At 39.8% G+C, this 19,057-nt stretch overlaps 1 protein-coding gene across 3 annotated transcripts in view; it reads left to right on the top strand.

The window, feature by feature from the left end:
• Positions 1-19,057, top strand: part of LOC113025917 (uncharacterized) — an 84,353-nt gene that overhangs the window by 34,035 nt on the left and 31,261 nt on the right. For all 3 annotated transcript variants that reach the window (XM_080304388.1, XM_080304386.1, XM_080304387.1), the window contains exons 3-25: positions 3,965-4,063; positions 4,533-4,631; positions 5,322-5,420; positions 5,983-6,168; positions 6,418-6,516; positions 6,659-6,757; positions 6,873-6,971; positions 7,772-7,969; positions 8,369-8,467; positions 8,715-8,813; positions 9,203-9,301; positions 10,363-10,560; positions 10,838-10,936; positions 11,157-11,255; positions 11,492-11,689; positions 11,846-11,944; positions 12,150-12,248; positions 12,346-12,444; positions 14,061-14,153; positions 14,302-14,374; positions 15,889-16,012; positions 16,249-16,312; positions 16,852-16,964. In XM_080304388.1, the coding sequence (XP_080160514.1) occupies positions 3,965-4,063; positions 4,533-4,631; positions 5,322-5,420; positions 5,983-6,168; positions 6,418-6,516; positions 6,659-6,757; positions 6,873-6,971; positions 7,772-7,969; positions 8,369-8,467; positions 8,715-8,813; positions 9,203-9,301; positions 10,363-10,560; positions 10,838-10,936; positions 11,157-11,255; positions 11,492-11,689; positions 11,846-11,944; positions 12,150-12,248; positions 12,346-12,444; positions 14,061-14,153; positions 14,302-14,374; positions 15,889-16,012; positions 16,249-16,312; positions 16,852-16,964 (2,633 nt within the window). The remainder of the gene's footprint in view (positions 1-3,964; positions 4,064-4,532; positions 4,632-5,321; positions 5,421-5,982; positions 6,169-6,417; positions 6,517-6,658; positions 6,758-6,872; positions 6,972-7,771; positions 7,970-8,368; positions 8,468-8,714; positions 8,814-9,202; positions 9,302-10,362; positions 10,561-10,837; positions 10,937-11,156; positions 11,256-11,491; positions 11,690-11,845; positions 11,945-12,149; positions 12,249-12,345; positions 12,445-14,060; positions 14,154-14,301; positions 14,375-15,888; positions 16,013-16,248; positions 16,313-16,851; positions 16,965-19,057) is intronic.

Below are 19,057 nucleotides of genomic sequence, written 5' to 3' on the forward strand. Positions count from 1 at the left end.
AGGCTGTGGTATATAATCATTCCTAAGTTATTTCTTATGAAGCCCAAAGTGTGACAAGAAAATATCCTTAACACCATCACACTACTGAAAAACGGGACGATCGCATTTTTTACACCGTTTACTCCAAATTTTGACCCTGCCATCTGAATATCTCAGCAGAAAATGAAACTCATCAGACCAGCCAATGTTTTTCCAATATTCTTGCACGTGCCTGTGCACGGTAGCTAACAAGAGCGGCACTGAGTGTGGTCTTTTGCCACTATACCCCATCTGCTTCAAAGTTTGATGTGTTGTAACTTCATACATGGTTCTCAGCACACACTGGCTGTAATGAGGGGCTATTTGAGTTGCTGTTGCCATCTTATAAAATCAAAGCATACTGTCCATTCTCCCCTTACCTTTGACATCAACAACTGGATTTTCTCTTTTTCTGATCATTTTCTGCGAACCCTAAAGTTGGTTGTGTGGGAAAGTCCCAATAGATCATGTGTCTTGGTAGCTTTTCAGTCATCCAGCTAATGTTGAGTGCTTTCACGTGTCATCCAAGAGGTTTCTTCAGTTCTAAACTACGGATAAAGAGTCCGAGGTATGCAACCCCCCTTGAAAATGGTGTTGAAGGTCATTGGCCCACTATTATCCTCGTAAGTCGTCACATGAGGCAAGCTGTGAAAAAAAGCATCGAACATTAGCATCGCAGGGGCCAAGGTCTGAAACCTCTGCAAGACATTTTGAGCTACTAAGGTCACCTGAGGAACGCAGGATGGGCTGAAACGCAATGAATCAGCAGTTTCTGTAATACTTAAATCAGCCAGTCTGGCACCAACAACCATGCAACATTCAAAGTCACTTCAGTTAATTTTCTTCCCGATTCTGAGCCTCTGAACTTCAGCAGGTCATCTTGACCATGTCTAAATGCACTGAGCTACTGCCTTGTGATTTGCTGATTTTATATTTACATTAACAAGCAGTTGAACAGGCATACTTAATCAAGTAGCCAGTGAGTATATGTACTCAAATCTGTACTGTAAGTACTTTGCCTTGATGATTAATGTTTCACTAGCTTAAAGAATTAAATTATAAATAAAAAAGTGGAAAGATTGATTTCCCTACAACATATATAGTACTGTAGCTCTTTAGCACTAAACTGTAGGAAAGAAAGGTTTTCCCTTGCTAAGAATATCAGGATTAAAAAACAAGCTAAATAGATAATTGCAGTTTATTTTCATTCTATTTTGCCATTAAACAAACTGCATAGATTTTTGTCATTAGAGGAATACTTAATGCCATACCATTATTTCAGTGTTATCAGTAGAGTGCTATTTTGCAAAATCAGCAAAGGATTTAAATATAAACCAAAAAGAAAATTAACTATTCATGACTCCTAGACCCCCCTGGGTTTCTTTCATTTTGTAAAGTAGGGTATATTAATATTTAAGTACAGTTGTGGTCAAAAGTTTACATATGCTCATCATGGTCACGAATGCCATGATAATTTGAGATTTTTAATGATTTTGTTGAACTGTTCTTTTTCCGGGGTGGAATGACTACATAACACATCTTTAATGACTAGAAAATACGAATTGGATGCACAAGGTTGAATTTTGGGGCGGGTGGTTATAATCCACACACAGTCAGATATATATAAATATACACCCCAACTAATATTTGGTTACATTTCCCACTTTAGATAGCCATCAGCATAAGCCTGGCTGGATATTTGACCACTCTACTTGGAAGATGGGGTTGGTGGGGTTAATTTACAGTTGGGGAAATAATTATTTGAACCCCTGCTAAATTTGTAAGTTTGATCAATTACAAAGAAATGAACAGTATCTAATTTTATGGTAGTTTTGTTTTACTGGAGAGAGAGAGAATACCAACCAAAAATCCAGGAAAAAAACATAGTACATAAAAGTTTGTTTAGGCTGGCTGTGGCATGGGAGGATTTTTAGTGACTGACGAATGCTTTTATACATGGATAAAACACCGCTACTGAAATGTAAGTCATTTTTGACAGTTAATGTTTACTCTCAGTATGTGATGCACTACTGATGGAAGTAATGCAATTCAATTGTATTTTATATAGCACCAAATCACAACAACAGCTGCCTCAAGGTGCTTTATATAAGGTAAAGACAATAATACAAAAGAGACAGAAAAACCCAACAATTATAAGACCTCCTATGGTCAAGTGCTTTGGTGACAGTGGGAAGGAAAAACTCACTTTTACCAGGAAGATACCGCAAACAGAACCAGCCTTAGGGACTGGTGGCCATCTGTCGTGACCATTTGGGGTGAGGGAAGGAAGAGTAACACACAAATAAAATAACAGTGGATGTGCAGTGGATTTCACTAATCACTGTGGGTCACACTTCAAAATGAGAATTGCATCAGTACATATTACACATTACATTACACAGAGTTTGTAATTGCAGAGACAACTCCATTCATTTTGGGCATGTCATTTTCAAGCAGGAAGCTCAGAAAGCCCTTTGGTTTGCTTTGGTTTGGTAGTGTGGGGCATTTAATAAACTCAGATTTATTTCACAGGATTGGAAGAGTTAAGTAAAAAAAAGTAAAAGAAAAGTTAGATGTCTTTGATTATGATGGTTTCCTGGTACCATATTGCCTAGAATTCTGCCATAAAATTGGCCCTATACAATGGCATCACTTTTTTCCCTTTATATTCTTTGAAAACAAAGAATATGTCAATAAAAGATGCATACTCGGGCCAGTGTGAAATTGTCAGTCTTCAGTATTTAGAATATTTGCATTTCATCGTTATTGGCTGGTTAGCTTGCAGGTGTGGTAGAGGAGCACTTGGTGATTTCATGGGCAGAAATCTCTATGCAGACCTACAGCCACACCAGAGAGCAGGATTTGACCTGGAAGCCTTGGTTTCTCAGTAGTTACTATTGTTAATAGAATCTAAAAAACTTGGATTTAATACCCACAATTCTGATCATTTTTAAGTTATTAAATATTGTTTTTATCTTATGTTTATTTGTTTACTGTTACATTGATGTCTTTTTGCTCATGATGAAAGCAAGGGCAGACATGGTATATTTATATATGATATATATTATATGTGATTCTGCAGCAATGATCTGGCCTTGCTACAGAAATACAGGCTGTTCTTGGTTTACCTGTACCTACCTAACTAATTTCCATAGCTATTCCATTATTCGTGTGTTATGATGAAAAAAGAAAAGAAATCTCACCCTGTAGCTGCTTCAATCACATCTACACACAGCAGACATTCACACGTTACAGTGTGTGTAATTGCCTTTGATACAAAGTGTGTTTCCCATCAGAGCGCATGCTCGCAGAGATGCTCTGTTACCCATTTGAATTGAGTGACACTGCAGTATGATCAGAAGTCTGAGAGTTTGTGGATCACTGAGACTCCTGGTGGCCAGATTGTTTACTACAGGCAGACTGCATCTTCTACAAACATCAGTAATTCACTGTGCAACTAAGCTGCCACAAAAAAGACAGATAATCACAAAGAGAGACAAACCATGCTGAGATAAAACAGCTGTCTCATCAGAAAGTTCATTTTTTCAGAACTGAGCCCTCGTGCTGTCACAGTGGGTTTATCCGTTATTTTTAGAGACACTCTAACTAGACAAGTGATGTTCTGCACAGCTAGAGAAAGTGAGCATATGTTGCTGCACTCACAGGGGTATAGGAGTGAAGAATACCATTTCTATCCTCTCCTCTTGTGGCTTCCTAATTACCTGTCAATGAAGTGGGTGGAGTTAGAACCGATGGAGAACTGTATAAGCTTTGGAGTCTGATTATGTTCAGCAGCAAGTCCTACACATTATACTCAAACCACAGCATGGATAGCATATTGTTTCCTTTTCTCAAAGGTCATAAAATGCTTTCATGTCTAAGCTTTACTATTATAGCTTTGGTGGGAGTTGTTTGTGTAACTAAATCTCTCCATTTCCTCCTTAAGAATGGTCTTAACGGGTTACACCTCGCCTCTAAAGAAGGCCACGTCAAAATGGTCTTGGAATTACTCCATTCTGGCATTGAGCTGGAAGCAACTACAAAGGTACATTTTTTTCTGTTCTCTCTGTTTCTATGTTTCCAACTTGAAGTGAGTGAACCGTGGTAACTGCCACACTTTCCCAAAACTTGTCTTATTTTACTATTTTAACTCAGGGTTTGTTTAGTTGATTTGAGTTGTAAATACTGGGACCAATGGAAAACTACACTTACAATACAGATACACATTTTTTTAATGTAATACTTTTGTATTTAAACACAGTTTAAATAGACAGTTTAAGTGTTTCTCATTTATACCAAAGGTATTTATTGATGAACAACTAAATAAACTAAAACAAAGTTTTCCTGCTTTTAGTCGGTATAGCTTTTTTAATCTTATACACACTACACAGACTAGATTTCACTGTTGAGTTCTCAGTGTAGCGATCTAGGCCATTAGGCTGTAATAATTGCCCTCTCACTCACTTTAATTTTCTTTTCTCGCCTTCTCTGTGGTTTTTTTATGTGACCTCAAGAAAGGGAACACTGCTCTCCATATCGCAGCGCTGGCAGGGCAGGAGAAGGTGGTGGCTGAGCTCGTCAACTATGGTGCCAATGTTAATGCCCAGTCACATGTGAGTCGCCCCAAGCTGCGTAGAAGGGTTGAACGTATGAGCCAAGTGTGTCGAGTGTGTATGTGCATTTGTGCGTGTTTTGTTCCTGTTGAATATGTGTCACAGCAGCTGATAAATCATTTCTCTGCATATTTATATATAGTATCTGTACTCATAAACATGTGTGCGTCTGTGTCCTCGGAAAGATAAGCACCTGTTTTGTATCCAGTACTTTACCCATAAAGGTAAAGGTAGGATGCTTTTAAAAACTGATACAATTTTTTATTTTTGCAATTTTTATTCATCATTAACCTTTTAAAAAAGTGCAGTACAAAATTTTCTGACGCCTCTTTGCTTTAAAGACAGAACCAATTCTGCTGGATGCAGTTAATAATTAATAGGCAGGATTGTTTGGGGCAAAGTTTGTTACCAAACTTTAGCTGTATCAGTGTCCTCTGTCCATTCATGTAATCTAAGGCTAACTGCATAATGTTTGGATTAGGCCTCTATGAAAATATGGGTGCTTTGAAAATAGTTCTTCATGACTCAGGCTTTACCTTTGGATTGTTGTTCATAACTGCTCTAACTTTTGCATAGTAGTATACATGTGTATGCATATGTGTGTTTGTTTTCTGACATCACCACTTGCAGTATAGGTGGATGTCCATTTCTTGTGTGTTTTTTCTACAAAATGTATTTATGTCCCAACAGAAAGGGTTCAGTCCTCTCTACATGGCAGCACAGGAGAACCATTTAGAAGTGGTCAAATTTCTGCTTGAAAATGGTGCCAATCAAAGTCTCCCAACTGAGGTATGTGTCTTTCAACAGCCTGTTTATTGTTGGGTGTTTCCTGACAAACCACACTGATGATGGGTCTTTATTATAAGAAACTGTAGGATGTGTAAAGTAGTCAACAATTGTGCCAATGCGAGAGGGTTTACCAAATGGAAATTTCCTTAATTAACAACAACAAAACTTTAATTGTCAACAAACATTGCGGGATCATGTAAATACAATTAACAATAGAAAATAAATAGGAACATATTTAGTGGTTTTAATTGATAGAACAAACAGAAATTGTCGGGCAAGAGGATATAATTTGAAATCACATTGTCTCTAACATGCTAACATCTAACATCTCCCTTTATTATGCCTGCTCTCATTCCATTTTGTTTTGGCCTACCTTTTCTGTCACCTATCAATGTACATACTTGAATTGGTGTGTTGCACAGTTTTCATTGTAAGAGTCCTACAAAAAAAAAAATAGTTGCAGTCTATTTTTAGTGACAAAAAAATGGTTCGTCCTTTAATTAACCTCCTCTTCTTCTTCTCTCCTCTCTGTTTCTCTTCTGCTTATTGTCCCCTCCCTCAGGATGGCTTCACTCCCCTTGCAGTGGCCCTACAGCAGGGCCACGAAAACGTAGTGGCACTGCTCATCAACTATGGCACCAAGGGCAAAGTCCGCCTCCCTGCCCTGCACATTGCTGCAAGAAACGATGACACGCGCACTGCTGCAGTTCTCCTGCAGAACGACCCCAACCCTGATGTTCTTAGCAAGGTATGCATTCACTGAGTATGGGTAAACTAAACTGTCAATAAGTCAGTCAAAAAGAAAAGATGTTGCATGAGCACAAAAATGCAGCTGATAAGGAAGTTCTTTCAATTAATTATACACATTTAAGGAAAATTCTGTAATCTCCTTCCTTCTTTTATCTGTAAACCTTTCACATTGTCCTTATTTAGTAAATATTTTTAAACTGTTGCTTGCTAATGCCCATTGTGTGTCTGTCTCTCTCTTTCTCTTTAGACTGGTTTCACACCTCTGCATATTGCAGCTCACTATGAAAATATGAGTGTAGCCCAGCTGCTGCTGAACAGAGGAGCGAATGTAAACTTTACCCCCAAGGTCAGTTTAATATTATAAAACATAACGATTTGCTTTTCTACATATATATCTACATGCAGAAGCTTTTAATGTAAATATAGCTGGGATATAAATTATACTATAAGCATAAAATTGACTTGATTTATTGACTTTGATTGTTTAGAATGGCATCACACCCCTTCATATAGCCTCTAGGAGGGGCAACGTAATGATGGTCAGACTATTGCTGGACAGAGGAGCACAGATTGATGCCAAAACTAAGGTACTAAGCTGCAATTTAACATCTTCTACATTTCCCAGCCTGATTTTGGAGTTTGTTAGTCTGCACTTCATGGTGTTTATTTCTTGTCTAATTTGCTTCACTTCTCTCTTTGTAGGATGAGCTGACTCCTCTCCACTGTGCAGCTAGGAATGGTCATGTTCGCATTATTGAGATCCTGCTAGAACACGGTGCTCCCATCCAGGCTAAAACCAAGGTAGGTGGATTTTGTGAAATATTGCACTATGGCTGATCTATGGAGGTATGCTCTGTGGAAAAGAGGACTGAAAGTCGTTAGAAGCAAGACGAACTACAAGCTGCAAGAACCAGAAGTGGTGAAGTTAGATGAGTTCTAATACCTGGAGTCAACCATCCAAACCATCCAAAGTAACAGACAGTGAACAAGAGATGTGAAGAACAGAGTGCAAACAGGGTGGACAGAAGAATAGCAGCAAGAGTGAAAGGGAAGGTTTTAAAGTTGTGAGACCAGCCATGATGTTTGTTTGGAGAAAAGGGTAAGTGACAAAAAGACTGGAGGCAGATACGGAGGCGGCAGAGTTGAAGATGCTTAGATTTTCATTGTCCATAACAAAAGTTTGTCTATTAGAGTGACAGCTCAGGTTCAACAGTTTGGAGACACAGTTAGAGAGGAAAGCCTGAGGTGATTTGGCCATGTGAGGAGGAGGTATAGTGGATATATTGGACGATGTTGGACATAGGTTAAATATAGAGCTGCCAGACAGGATGACAAGAGGAACACTCCAGAGGAAGTTCATGGATGAAGTGAAGGAGAAGTTTGGTGTGACAGATGAGCATACTACAAATAGGGTGAGATTCCTGACAGAAGGAGAAGCAATCACCATGGCTGCATGTTTCATTAATGTGGAGTCTTTTCCACATTTAGCTACTGAGAAAATCCCATGATGACTCAGTCAGTGTCAACTCTCCAACCTGCTCTGCCTCCATATAGCCTACAGTTGATCGCTGGAGTCCCTATCGTATTGTTCTTTCCTACAGAACGGTCTATCCCCCATCCACATGGCAGCTCAGGGGGATCACATGGACTGTGTCAGGCAGCTACTCCAGTACAATGCTGAGATTGATGATATCACACTCGACCATTTAACTCCTCTTCATGTAGCAGCCCACTGCGGTCACCATCGCATGGCCAAAGTTCTCCTGGACAAGGGGGCCAAAGCCAATGCACGGGCTCTTGTGAGTAACCGTTTTCTTTTGAGATAATTTCTATTAAGTTACTGTGGAAAGTTTTAGGCAATGAATGTGATCTCTATGGCATTCATACATTCTAGGATCTTGTGTTAATGAGGAACTAACTGTAGCAGTAATTTGATATTCTCCGTTTCTCAAAGTTGGCATAAACTCAGCTCACATTGCTTTGTCTTCTGCCCTTAAATGAGTTATAGTTGTGTTCAGTTCAGCAAACTTCTAAATTAGTAAAAAAAAAAAAATCTTTATATTAAGTCCTTTAAAAATAACGTTTTCTGTAATTTTGAGTTGAAAATGTACAACCCATTTTTAAACTGAAAAGTCAAAAATCTTCAGCACTGTGATTTATTTCTGAGCTGTTTTTTTACTATTTTTTTATGTTTGCAGAATGGCTTCACACCTTTGCATATTGCTTGCAAGAAGAACCACATGCGGTCTATGGACCTGCTGCTTAAGCACTCTGCTTCCTTAGAGGCTGTCACAGAGGTAGGATGGTGTGACCACGAGGAAAAGGGTCTAAAAATTAACAAATCCTTATCCCGATGTGCAAGCCCTCACCCTGACAGTTGTATGGTACTTGACAGAGCTAATCACAGCTCTCTAAATCGCTGCCACCATCATTGATAGTAATCCACATAGGCCAGACAGACGTGGCTAATGAGGTTAAATGTAATTTAGCCTATTTATAATGCATGAGTTTGATGTGCTTTTCTTTTCTGTTTTTTGTTCACAGTCTGGTCTCACTCCTCTTCATGTAGCAGCTTTCATGGGGCATCTGAACATAGTGAAAAACCTGCTCCAAAGAGGGGCTTCACCCAATGCTTCCAATGTGGTGAGCACTGCTTTTCTCATCCCAGAACAGAACAAATTGAATCTGACTGAAAGGGGAATAAAGTCACTCCTTTGGAGATCTGTTTTGTGGAATGCATATTAAATAATAATTAACTACTGGATTACTGAAATTAAAAGGCCAATCTGAACCATGGCCTTTAATACTACGATAGAGGATTAAAACAAGATTTACTCTAAATTTTAAAAAATATGTGTGTTTGAACTTTATCAGAAAGTTTTAAAACTCAAAATAAATAAATATAGAAACTTTTCATTGTAGGTTGTTACAGATGGATGAACTGCAAATGTCAGTATACATATGGACCCTTATATACACATTTGGGGTGCTATTTTGTCATTTGAGTAACTACCTGTATTTATCTACATCAGAAAGTGGAGACTCCTCTTCATATGGCCTCCAGAGCAGGACACTGTGAAGTTGCTCAGTTCCTGCTCCAGAACTCAGCACAAGTGGATGCCAAGGCTAAGGTATGAGCTGAGTAGTAGTACTAGTAGTACTACCAATGCTTCCAAGCAGAACACGGAGGGTCAGCCTGTCCATGCCACTAAATAAACAAAACAAAACACAAAACAAATATTTCTACAAGCTCCTCTGGGTGCAAAGACCGCCTTTTATCATTTGAGGAATATAGCCAGAATCAGACAAGTTTTGTCAAGCGACACTGCAGAGGTTCTTGTCCATGCATTTGTGTCTTCACGTATTGATTATTGTAATGCTCTTCTTTCTGGGCTACCAAAGAAAAGTTTTAAAGGTCTACAGATGGTGCAAAATGTAGCTGCTCGCATTTTAACAAGAACTGGGAAAGTTGAGCACATTAGCCCTGTACTGAGATCTCTTCATTGGCTACCTTGTCAGGTTCGAGCAGATTTTAAGGTCCTAATGCTCACCTACAAGGCTTTAAACGGACTGGCACCTTCATACCTCTCTGACCTTTTACACCATTATGTCCCATCCCGTGCTCAGGACTCAGGACTCTGGCCTTCTAAAGGTTCCTAGAGCCAGAAAAAAGACAATTGGAGAGCGTGCTTTTTCTTTCCATGCCCCGTTTCTGTGGAACAACCTCCCTCGAGATATTAGGCAGGCATGCTCTTTGGAGGTTTTAAAAACTAAGCTGAAGACACATTTGTTCACCCTATCTTACATGTCTTAATTCTACGGCTTTTCGTTTTTGAATTCTTACTGTTTTAACTTATTATTATTATTATTGCTGTGTATCGCTTTTATTTATTTATCTTTTCAGTTTCAAATAGCTGTACAGCACTTTGTTTGAAAGCGCTTTATAAATAAAATTATTATTATTATTATTATTACTAGTAATAGTACCTTATTCAGCACCCAAAACAAACTTACAAATGATCGTGCAGCAATTATCAGTCAATCACTGATCTTTTTAAGTTGTCACAAACAATGCATAAAGGCTGTTTCATGTACACAGTGGCAGGTTTTATTAGGCATGATGTTTAATTTCCCGATGCTCAGCTGTATCTGTTTTCCAACTTGAACTAAACTCATTGTCCTCTGTGTCCAGGATGACCAGACACCTTTACACTGTGCAGCCCGTATGGGCCACAAGGAGCTTGTCAAGCTGCTCCTTGAGCACAAGGCCAGCCCTGACTCAGCTACAACTGCAGGTCACACACCTTTACACATTGCAGCACGTGAAGGACATGTCCAGACTATTCGAATATTATTGGATGCTGGAGCGGAGCAAATAAAGATGACAAAGGTAAAATCAGAATTAAGATTAAATGCTCAGTTAGTGCAGACCGCGTTTTATTGCTAACTGAACCGCTTCTGGCAAAAGATGACCGTTGAGGTTATTTGAGTCTGTCTTATGCTAAATTAAATAATTTAAAATAATTTTCTCAGCTAAATATAAGCACAGATAGCCACAAATAGTTACATATAGTAAAACCCCATATTCAGAAACATTGTGGTGTACAGATGCAACTGAATCTTTGACAAACATCTTAGTCTTTTCTTCTTCTTCTTCATTTGAGTAGAAAGGTTTCACTCCCCTCCACGTGGCCTCCAAATATGGAAAGGTAGATGTGGCTGAACTCCTTCTGGAAAGAGGAGCAAACCCAAATGCAGCTGGGAAGGTGAGCCAGTCTGTACTTTTGTTGACAGGCAGTGAGGAGCAGTTCATTCTGCAAGTTTGACCCCACCCCGAGATAATTTTGTTTTCAGCTAATTGATTGATTACCATGGTATGTGTTTCATATATACATGTTTCTGTGTGGTTTTTTTGCATATGTGTGTGCATCTGTGGGTTATATATATGTTCATGCGTATGTGTGTGTGTGTGTTTGTGGTTAACAGAATGGTCTGACACCCCTTCATGTGGCCGTCCATCACAACAACCTGGATGTTGTTAGACTCCTGGTCAGCAAGGGAGGATCTGCACACAGCACTGCCCGAGTAAGATGTTCACACATATGTGTGTGCACATTAGAGGCAGGCCAGCATAACCTGCCAATCCATGACTGACAATCATACAAAACAGGCTAAATTAGAGTGATTCTCAAGCATACATTGACTTGCATAGCAAACTTTGTACTGGCAAGTGCTCTCTCACAGCAGCGTTTAAGTTATATGCTGGAAGAATAGCAATGTCCACTTTTTTATTTCTGTTTTGTCCTTGTTTCTTTCTGCAGAATGGATACACTCCCCTTCACATAGCAGCCAAGCAGAACCAGATGGAGGTGGCCAGCTGTCTTCTTCAGAATGGGGCATCGCCCAATTCTGAGTCCCTCCAAGGCATCACGCCCCTACACCTGGCTTCACAGGAGGGACGGCCTGACATGGTGGCTCTGCTCATTTCCAAACAGGCCAACGTAAATCTTGGAAACAAGGTATAATATTAGAATGGAGAGAATTGATCATGTTCTAAAGAGTAAAGTTTAATTCCTGTAGTTTTATATGTGCTTTTTTAAAATGATTATTAGATTAATATACTGTCCAAACAATAGATAAACTATGATGCTCATTCCTCTGGTCGTTCTTTGTAGAATGGACTGACTCCTCTGCATCTTGTGGCCCAGGAGGGTCATGTGGGCATCGCAGACACTTTGGTCAAACAGGGGGCATCTGTTTATGCTGCTTCACGTGTAAGCTACATCGATTCCACTGAATACACATAGACATAAAATACCATGTGTGTGTGATGAACTGAAGAGATGGCATCTTTTGTCTTTATACAGTCTTGTGCGCCAAATGACTAAGCACATATTTGCCCGATATTTAGACTGACAATTAATGGGTATCACTAAAGCAACTAAACAACAGCTTGCTGTCTTTCTCTCTTTGGCTCAGATGGGCTACACACCCCTTCACGTGGCCTGTCATTATGGCAACATCAAGATGGTGAAGTTCCTTCTGCAGCAGCAAGCTCATGTGAACGCCAAGACAAGGGTAAAATTCCTTGTCAGCACCCCCCCTTTTTTTTAATCATATTTAGTTTCTTCTTTTGTCCGTCAAAACTTTTTTATCGCTTTCTTTTTTGCTGCAGATGGGCTACACCCCTCTGCACCAGGCAGCCCAGCAGGGCCACACAGATATTGTCACACTCTTGCTGAAACATGGAGCCCAACCCAATGAGATCACCTCGGTGAGAAACCTTTACTAAACCCTTCCTTGTGCAGCAGTTTTTCTGAAGGAACAAACATGTGATAACAAATAAAGAAATTGCCTTCAGTAGAATAGTTAGCACTAGATTAGATTCAGATCACAGATCATCATCATCATCATCATCGCTCTCTTGACTGATAAACATTCCTATCCTGTTAAATATTTCTCTGTAAACGTTTTTCCACATGCACAATGTATGTGTGTTCACTGTCAGGACTATTATTTACTTTTTTAGTTGCTGTGACTACGTTGCAATGAAACTTTTATTTTTCAGTGTGTACTCTGGAGCTAGAGTTCCCCAACTAAAATTGATGTTGCATCCTATTTTGTCTATCCATTTATTTTACATCAGTATTTTTAATTTTTGATACTTTGTTCAGAGATTATTTTTACATCACTACATACACCTGACAGCCCTAATTGGTTAGTTAGATTTTAAATTAAGATTTTGACAGGCACAATTTATGAAAGGCCTGAAAGATGCAGTTTAAGACCTAGTAATTAAACCGCAAAATTTAATAGCTTTTTTTTGTCTTTCCATTCACTAGTTTTGATATATTAGAAGTTTGGACATGTGTATAACTATGGTGGATACTGTCCAGTATATGTTTGTTGCAGCCTGTAGGATATATCAGTTCACCTTTTGCCTTCATTTTTCATATTTTTTTATTTATGTTGTAGATGTGTACCGTAATTATAAAAACTATATTTCTTACAGGACTCCATGCAGTCATGATAAACTAAGTATACCTTGTAGCTTGTAAAACAACCTTTAGCTGCAACAACTTGAAATAATGATTTGCTGTATGACTTTATAATTTACAACATTGCATTAGTTTATGGAGGTTTGCAGGCATTCATTTATATACAGATCTCTTATGGTCCCATCACAGCATTACAGTCAGGCTGAGGTCTGCACTTTGACACTGTGACACCTTGATTCCTTTCTTTTGCGGCCATGCTGTTGTATACCAGCCAACCTTTAGCTCTTGGACAGATGGCCTCAAATGTGACAGATTTCATGGTCAACTCAATGAATACAAGGCGCCCAAGCTGCAAAACAAACCCAAATCATCACCCGTCCAGTACCAGCATGCTTGGCAGTTGACATGAGGTATTTGTTTTTGCCAAACATGGTGCTGAGCAGTATGGCCAAACATCTCCTCTTTGGCCTTGTTTGTCCAAAAACCTCTTGTGGTTTCTTCAGATGCAACTTGGCAAACTTCAGCCATACTGTCCTGTTCTTTTGAAGGAGAAGAGGCTTCTTCCCGGAAACCCCATCAAATAAACCATACTTGTTGAAGTTGATTTTAATAGTCAACATGCTAGCAGAGACCTGTAGAATCAGAGCTGTAGCTCTTGGGTTTTTTGCACTTTCTGAGAATTGTAGAGAATCTGTTGGGATGTTGACTCCTGGCAAGATTGTGGTATTTTGTCTACAAACACCTGAATGCTTTGAGATCTTCTACTTTTGTTTTTCACAGGACACTAAAATACTTCTTTTTCCCAAGAGTATATGTTTTCTACAGGAAAGAATAAAGTTCTTAAAATCTGTGGAAATGATTTTAGTAATTTTAATTATCTGTCTCCGTGTAGAACGGCACGTCTCCCCTGGGCATTGCTAAGAGGCTGGGTTACATCTCTGTCATCGATGTGCTCAAGCTGGTAACCGAGGAGTCCGTTTCTGCGGTGAGCATGGTTCACCTAGTTACACCAGTACATGAAGAAGAAACGTTGACCCACCATGATCAGATGTTCACTGAGCAAACTCTGTTTTCCTAATTACATTCAGCTCCCTCACTGCTTGCAAATTAACTCCCACCCTGGTTCTCCACAGATCACGACAGAGAAGCATCGGATGAGTTTCCCCGAAACTGTAGATGAGATTTTGGATGTTTCAGAGGATGAAGGTAGGCTGTCTTATTTGATTATGTTAAAAGCATCAACTGTGCAGCTTTGATAATTAACTTTCAGCTCTGATTTTGGTAGAAGACGAGCGCATGGGAAGTACACTGACATGTCGAAGTACCAGCATGAATTTGACTGTATATGTGCGACTGTTTATAACACCCTTTTCCATTTGTCTTGTAGGGGTTGCCCAGCTAACGTTAGGTAGGACTGTGTCTGTATCTCTGCCTTGTCCGGTCCGGTGACTCGTAAACTTGTGCCTTCATTGCAGTTGCACTTTCTCATTTTCTCTGTGTGTCACTAAATGTCTTTCTAATCAGTTCTACTTTCGACTCCAGCCCTGTTTGTTATCCTCTATTTTCTCTGTCTTATCTTTGATCTCTCCTGTTCTCCCTCTTGTTCAGAGATTTGCTTTTTCTTTAAAAAGTCTGTTTGTCATCAGCATGTAGTCACAACATTTTCCTTTTACCAGCACATATCTGGTCATGGATCTATCATTGACAGAACTCCAATATTTCTGTATTTAAATTTAAATGGCTCCCTTGCAGTGCAGCGTTGCTGTTCCTCCTGATTTTTACAGTGTAATTGATCCATAAACGGATAAAACACATACTGTGGCAAAGCTGTGACACTTTCCAGCAAACAGCTCCAGTTTATACAGTCATCGGCCTGCCTTAAAAATCTAGAAAAAATAAACCAAATTCGAATCTTTTCAACACGTTTTGGAAGCATTTTTTCCTTTTGCAATGTGTTTTCTTGTTTTTATACTTGTTTAATTTTCTCACTTTTTACTTCTTTAACATTTTTTTGCTTTGTTTTCCTGAACAGCTTATACGAATGGGTGCTAAAGTGTCTGTCTTGTGAAGCGGTTTAAAGTTGTTGTTATAATTATTATTTTAGTATCATTCCTATTTAATAATTAAGGTGTTTTCTCCTACACAGAAACAACCATCACCACATGTGATTTCATCTTTAATGGGCATGCTCACTAAAAAAGCTGTCACCAGGTGCCTTGCAGTTTGCTGTCCATGCAGTGTCCTAAACTGTGTTGATATTCACTGTCTTACCAATCCTCTTCTTTCACTACTTTGGTTTCCATCGGCTCTGGTTGTTGTTGGTTTGACTCCATTGCTTGGACTAAAATGTTTGGAACTGCTTTGTGGCCATTTTTTTCTGTGGTTTGGTGAAGGGATGGGAAGGATGGTGGAGTAGTAATTACAGATTTCATCTGGGGATTATATCAAAATTGATTTTACTCGAATTTGAAGAGAGTTCAAGGTTTTGAGAGCATTTCTCATAAAATACATTTTGAAACAACTTGAAATGTATTGAGATAAACTGATATTTATTGGGAGAACTTGTCCTTAATTTAAAGTTTACTCCGTATCCCCCTGGTGTCATCCTTTTCTCTCTTACTTCCTTATGTGTTCCTTGCAACCTGTTCCTTACCACTTATTTTTCTCTGTGTTCATTTTCCATGTTCTTTCTAAACATTTCTTTTACATTTTTACCACAGGAGACGAGTTGCTGGGGATGGACGGAGCTCGCTATTTGAAGCTTGATGATTTTAAGGACCAGGATGATGACTTTCTCTCCCCAAAGAAGACCCTCAGAGACTTTGAGGGCGGCATGGGCACCACGTAAGTCAGTGTGAGGTGGTGTGACGAGGAGTCTTTATGTGAAGAATGCCTAATATGATATAATTGAAAATGAAATTTGAACTGGCGATTAAATTACTGACATAGCTCATTTATCCTTACCTTAGATTATGAGAAGCAGCAGAGTGAGCTCATATGATTTTATTAGAATTTTGATAGCGGTGTCATATTCAGCGATGGTTTCTTGTCTTACCTTATTCCTACCTCCTCTTCGACAGTCCATATTCTCCTGCTATTCCCAGGATCCCCTGTGTGTCACCAGAGACAGTTATGCTGGATCAGGTATGCTTAGCTCGTGACTAAGAGTGGCTTTGTAAGCATTTGTTACTTTATCTTATCCTCCTGAGACCTGAGCTCCCATTTGAATACTTTTCTAATTTCTTCTAGCTATTTGGGATTAGTTGGATCTGATAAGTATATAAACTAAGCTTCCTCTTTGAATAGGAAGCCATTGATTTGTTACGTAGTTGTTACATACTTGTATGTACTCGTAAAGGGACACTTAATTTAAGTTAACATTGCTTGACAATCACTTTCTTGTGCAGAATGAAGTTTTTAAGGTGCAAAAAAGAGGCTATAGAAGACAGATATTCAAATGGAAATATCACTAACTTATATTATTGAACCAGATTCTGACTTTTATTCATACCTCTTCCTTTATTATGGTCTTCTCTCTGCTTCATGTTTTATATCACCTCTTTCTCTTTTCATATCAGTCTTTCCCTCCTATTTTTCTCTGGTTTAATCTTCTCAGTCATAGCTGTTTTACAGCCTCAATTTCTCACCGTTTTCCATTTTCATTTCTCCCTCTCTGACCTCAGCACACCCCCGTCCCTTTGCCAAAAGAATATGATGAAGATTCTCTTATCCCAAGCAGTCCAGCTACTGAGACTTCAGACAATGTCAGCCCTGTAGCCAGCCCTATTCACACTGGGTGAGTTATTAAAATGTTTTTCTTCCCCGTTAAACCAAATTTTTAAAATTGCTTTTATGTTAAACAGTATCAGTCGTCGATGCTTCTTGTCAGGATTCTTATTATAGTGTTTTGGCAGACTGTGAAATTTCTGGCTTTACAAAAAAGTAAATAGAAAAAAAAAGTGCAGATAGTGCAGACTTGTTAAAAGCCTATGATGATAGTCAAAAGCATATTATATTTATCATCTATTTTTCTCTTAACCTGATTATAATTAACAAAATTGTTTAAACTCTAATGTCACTAGAAAAATTTGCATTTCCTGCGAAAATGCAGTGTGGATGCTTTAAAGCTGAAGCTGTCTGCAAAAACTAGCTGAAAAAGCTGAAAAGTTGCAGAAATTGTAAAAACTTTGCAAAAGCAAAGGAACTTTGCTAAAATGGAATAACTTAGCAGAACTGCAACATCTTAGAGGAAACATAATACTTGGCAGAAATACAATAGCATAGCAGAACTTAGCAGAAATATTGTAACTTACCAGAAACATGATAACTTCTCAAAAATACAAGAATTTAGGAGAAATAGTATAAGATAACAGAAAGAATATATTTAGCCAAAAATACTTAAACATAACAGAAACACTATGATTTAGAAAAATAGTACAACATAGTAGAAATACTGTGATTTACCAGAGACACTGTGATGAACTATGAATATTGTAATTTTAAATTAATACTATGTTTTAGCACAAATACTATCATTTGACAGAAATACTATCATTTGGCAGAAATACTATGTTTCAGCACAAATACTCTGGTTTAGCACAAATATTATAACATAGCAGAAATACAATTATATAGCAGAAATGCTGTATTTAGAAAGAAAAATATAATATAGTAGAAATAGTATGATTTGGCAGAAATACTATATTTAGAACTTATACTGTAACATGACAGAAATTCCTCCAATTAGTAGTAATACTTTAACATAACGAGCGAGGGCGAGCGTCTGGTGGCCGGGCCTTAGTCCATGGGGCCCGGCCGGGCACTGCCCGAAGAGGAGACATGGGCCCATCCTCCCGCAGGCCCACCACCCGCAGGAGGCGCTATAGGGGTCGGGTGCATTGTGTGTCGGGTGGCAGCCAGGAGCGGAGGCCCTGGCGGACTGACCCCCGGCTGCCAAGACTGGCAATAGGGACATGGAATGTCACCTCTCTGGTGGGGAAGGAGCCTGAGTTAGTGCGTGAGGTTGAGAGGTACCGGCTAGATATAGTCGGGCTCACCTCTACGCATGGCTTGGGCTCTGGAACCAGTCTCCTGGAGAGGGGCTGGACTCTGTCTCAGTCTGGAGTTGCCCCTGGTGAGAGGCGGCGGGCTGGGGTGGGTATTCTAATATCCCCTCGGCTTGCTGCTGGTTCGTTGGGGTTTTTCCCCGGTGGACGAGAGGGTTTGTTCCCTGCGCCTTAGGGTCGGGGAACGGGTCCTGACTGTCATCTGTGCTTATGCGCCGAGTGGCAGTTCAGAGTACCCAGCCTTCTTAGAGTCCCTGGGGGGGGGTGCTGGAAGGTGCTCCACCTGGAGACTCTGTTGTCCTGCTGGGAGACTTCAATGCTCACGTGGGTAACGACAGCGAGACCTGGAGGGGCGTGATTGGGAGGAACGGCCTCCCTGATCTGAACCCGAGCGGTGCTTTGTTATTGGACTTCTGTGCTAATCACAGTTTGGCCATAACGAACACCCTGTTCGAACATAAGAGTGTCCATAAGTGCAAGTGGCACCAGGATGCTCTAGGCCGTAGGTCGATGATCGATTTTGTAATCGTATCACCAGACCTGCGACCATATGTTCTGGACACTCGGGTAAAGAGAGGGGCTGAGCTGTCAACTGATCACCACCTGGTGGTGAGTTGGATCAGGTGGCGGGGGAGGACACTGGACAGACCTGGTGCACCTAAACGCGTAGTGAGGGTGTGCTGGGAACGTCTAGCAGAGGCCCCAGTCCGCGAGATCTTCAACGCACACCTCCGGCAGAGCTTCGACAGCATTCCGAGGGAGACTGGGGACATCGAGTCCGAATGGACCATGTTCATTGCCGAAGCTGCTGCATTGAGCTGCG

Source organism: Astatotilapia calliptera, chromosome 7 (genome assembly GCF_964374335.1).
Source record: "Astatotilapia calliptera chromosome 7, fAstCal68.1, whole genome shotgun sequence".
Taxonomy (NCBI): Eukaryota; Metazoa; Chordata; class Actinopteri; order Cichliformes; family Cichlidae; genus Astatotilapia; species Astatotilapia calliptera.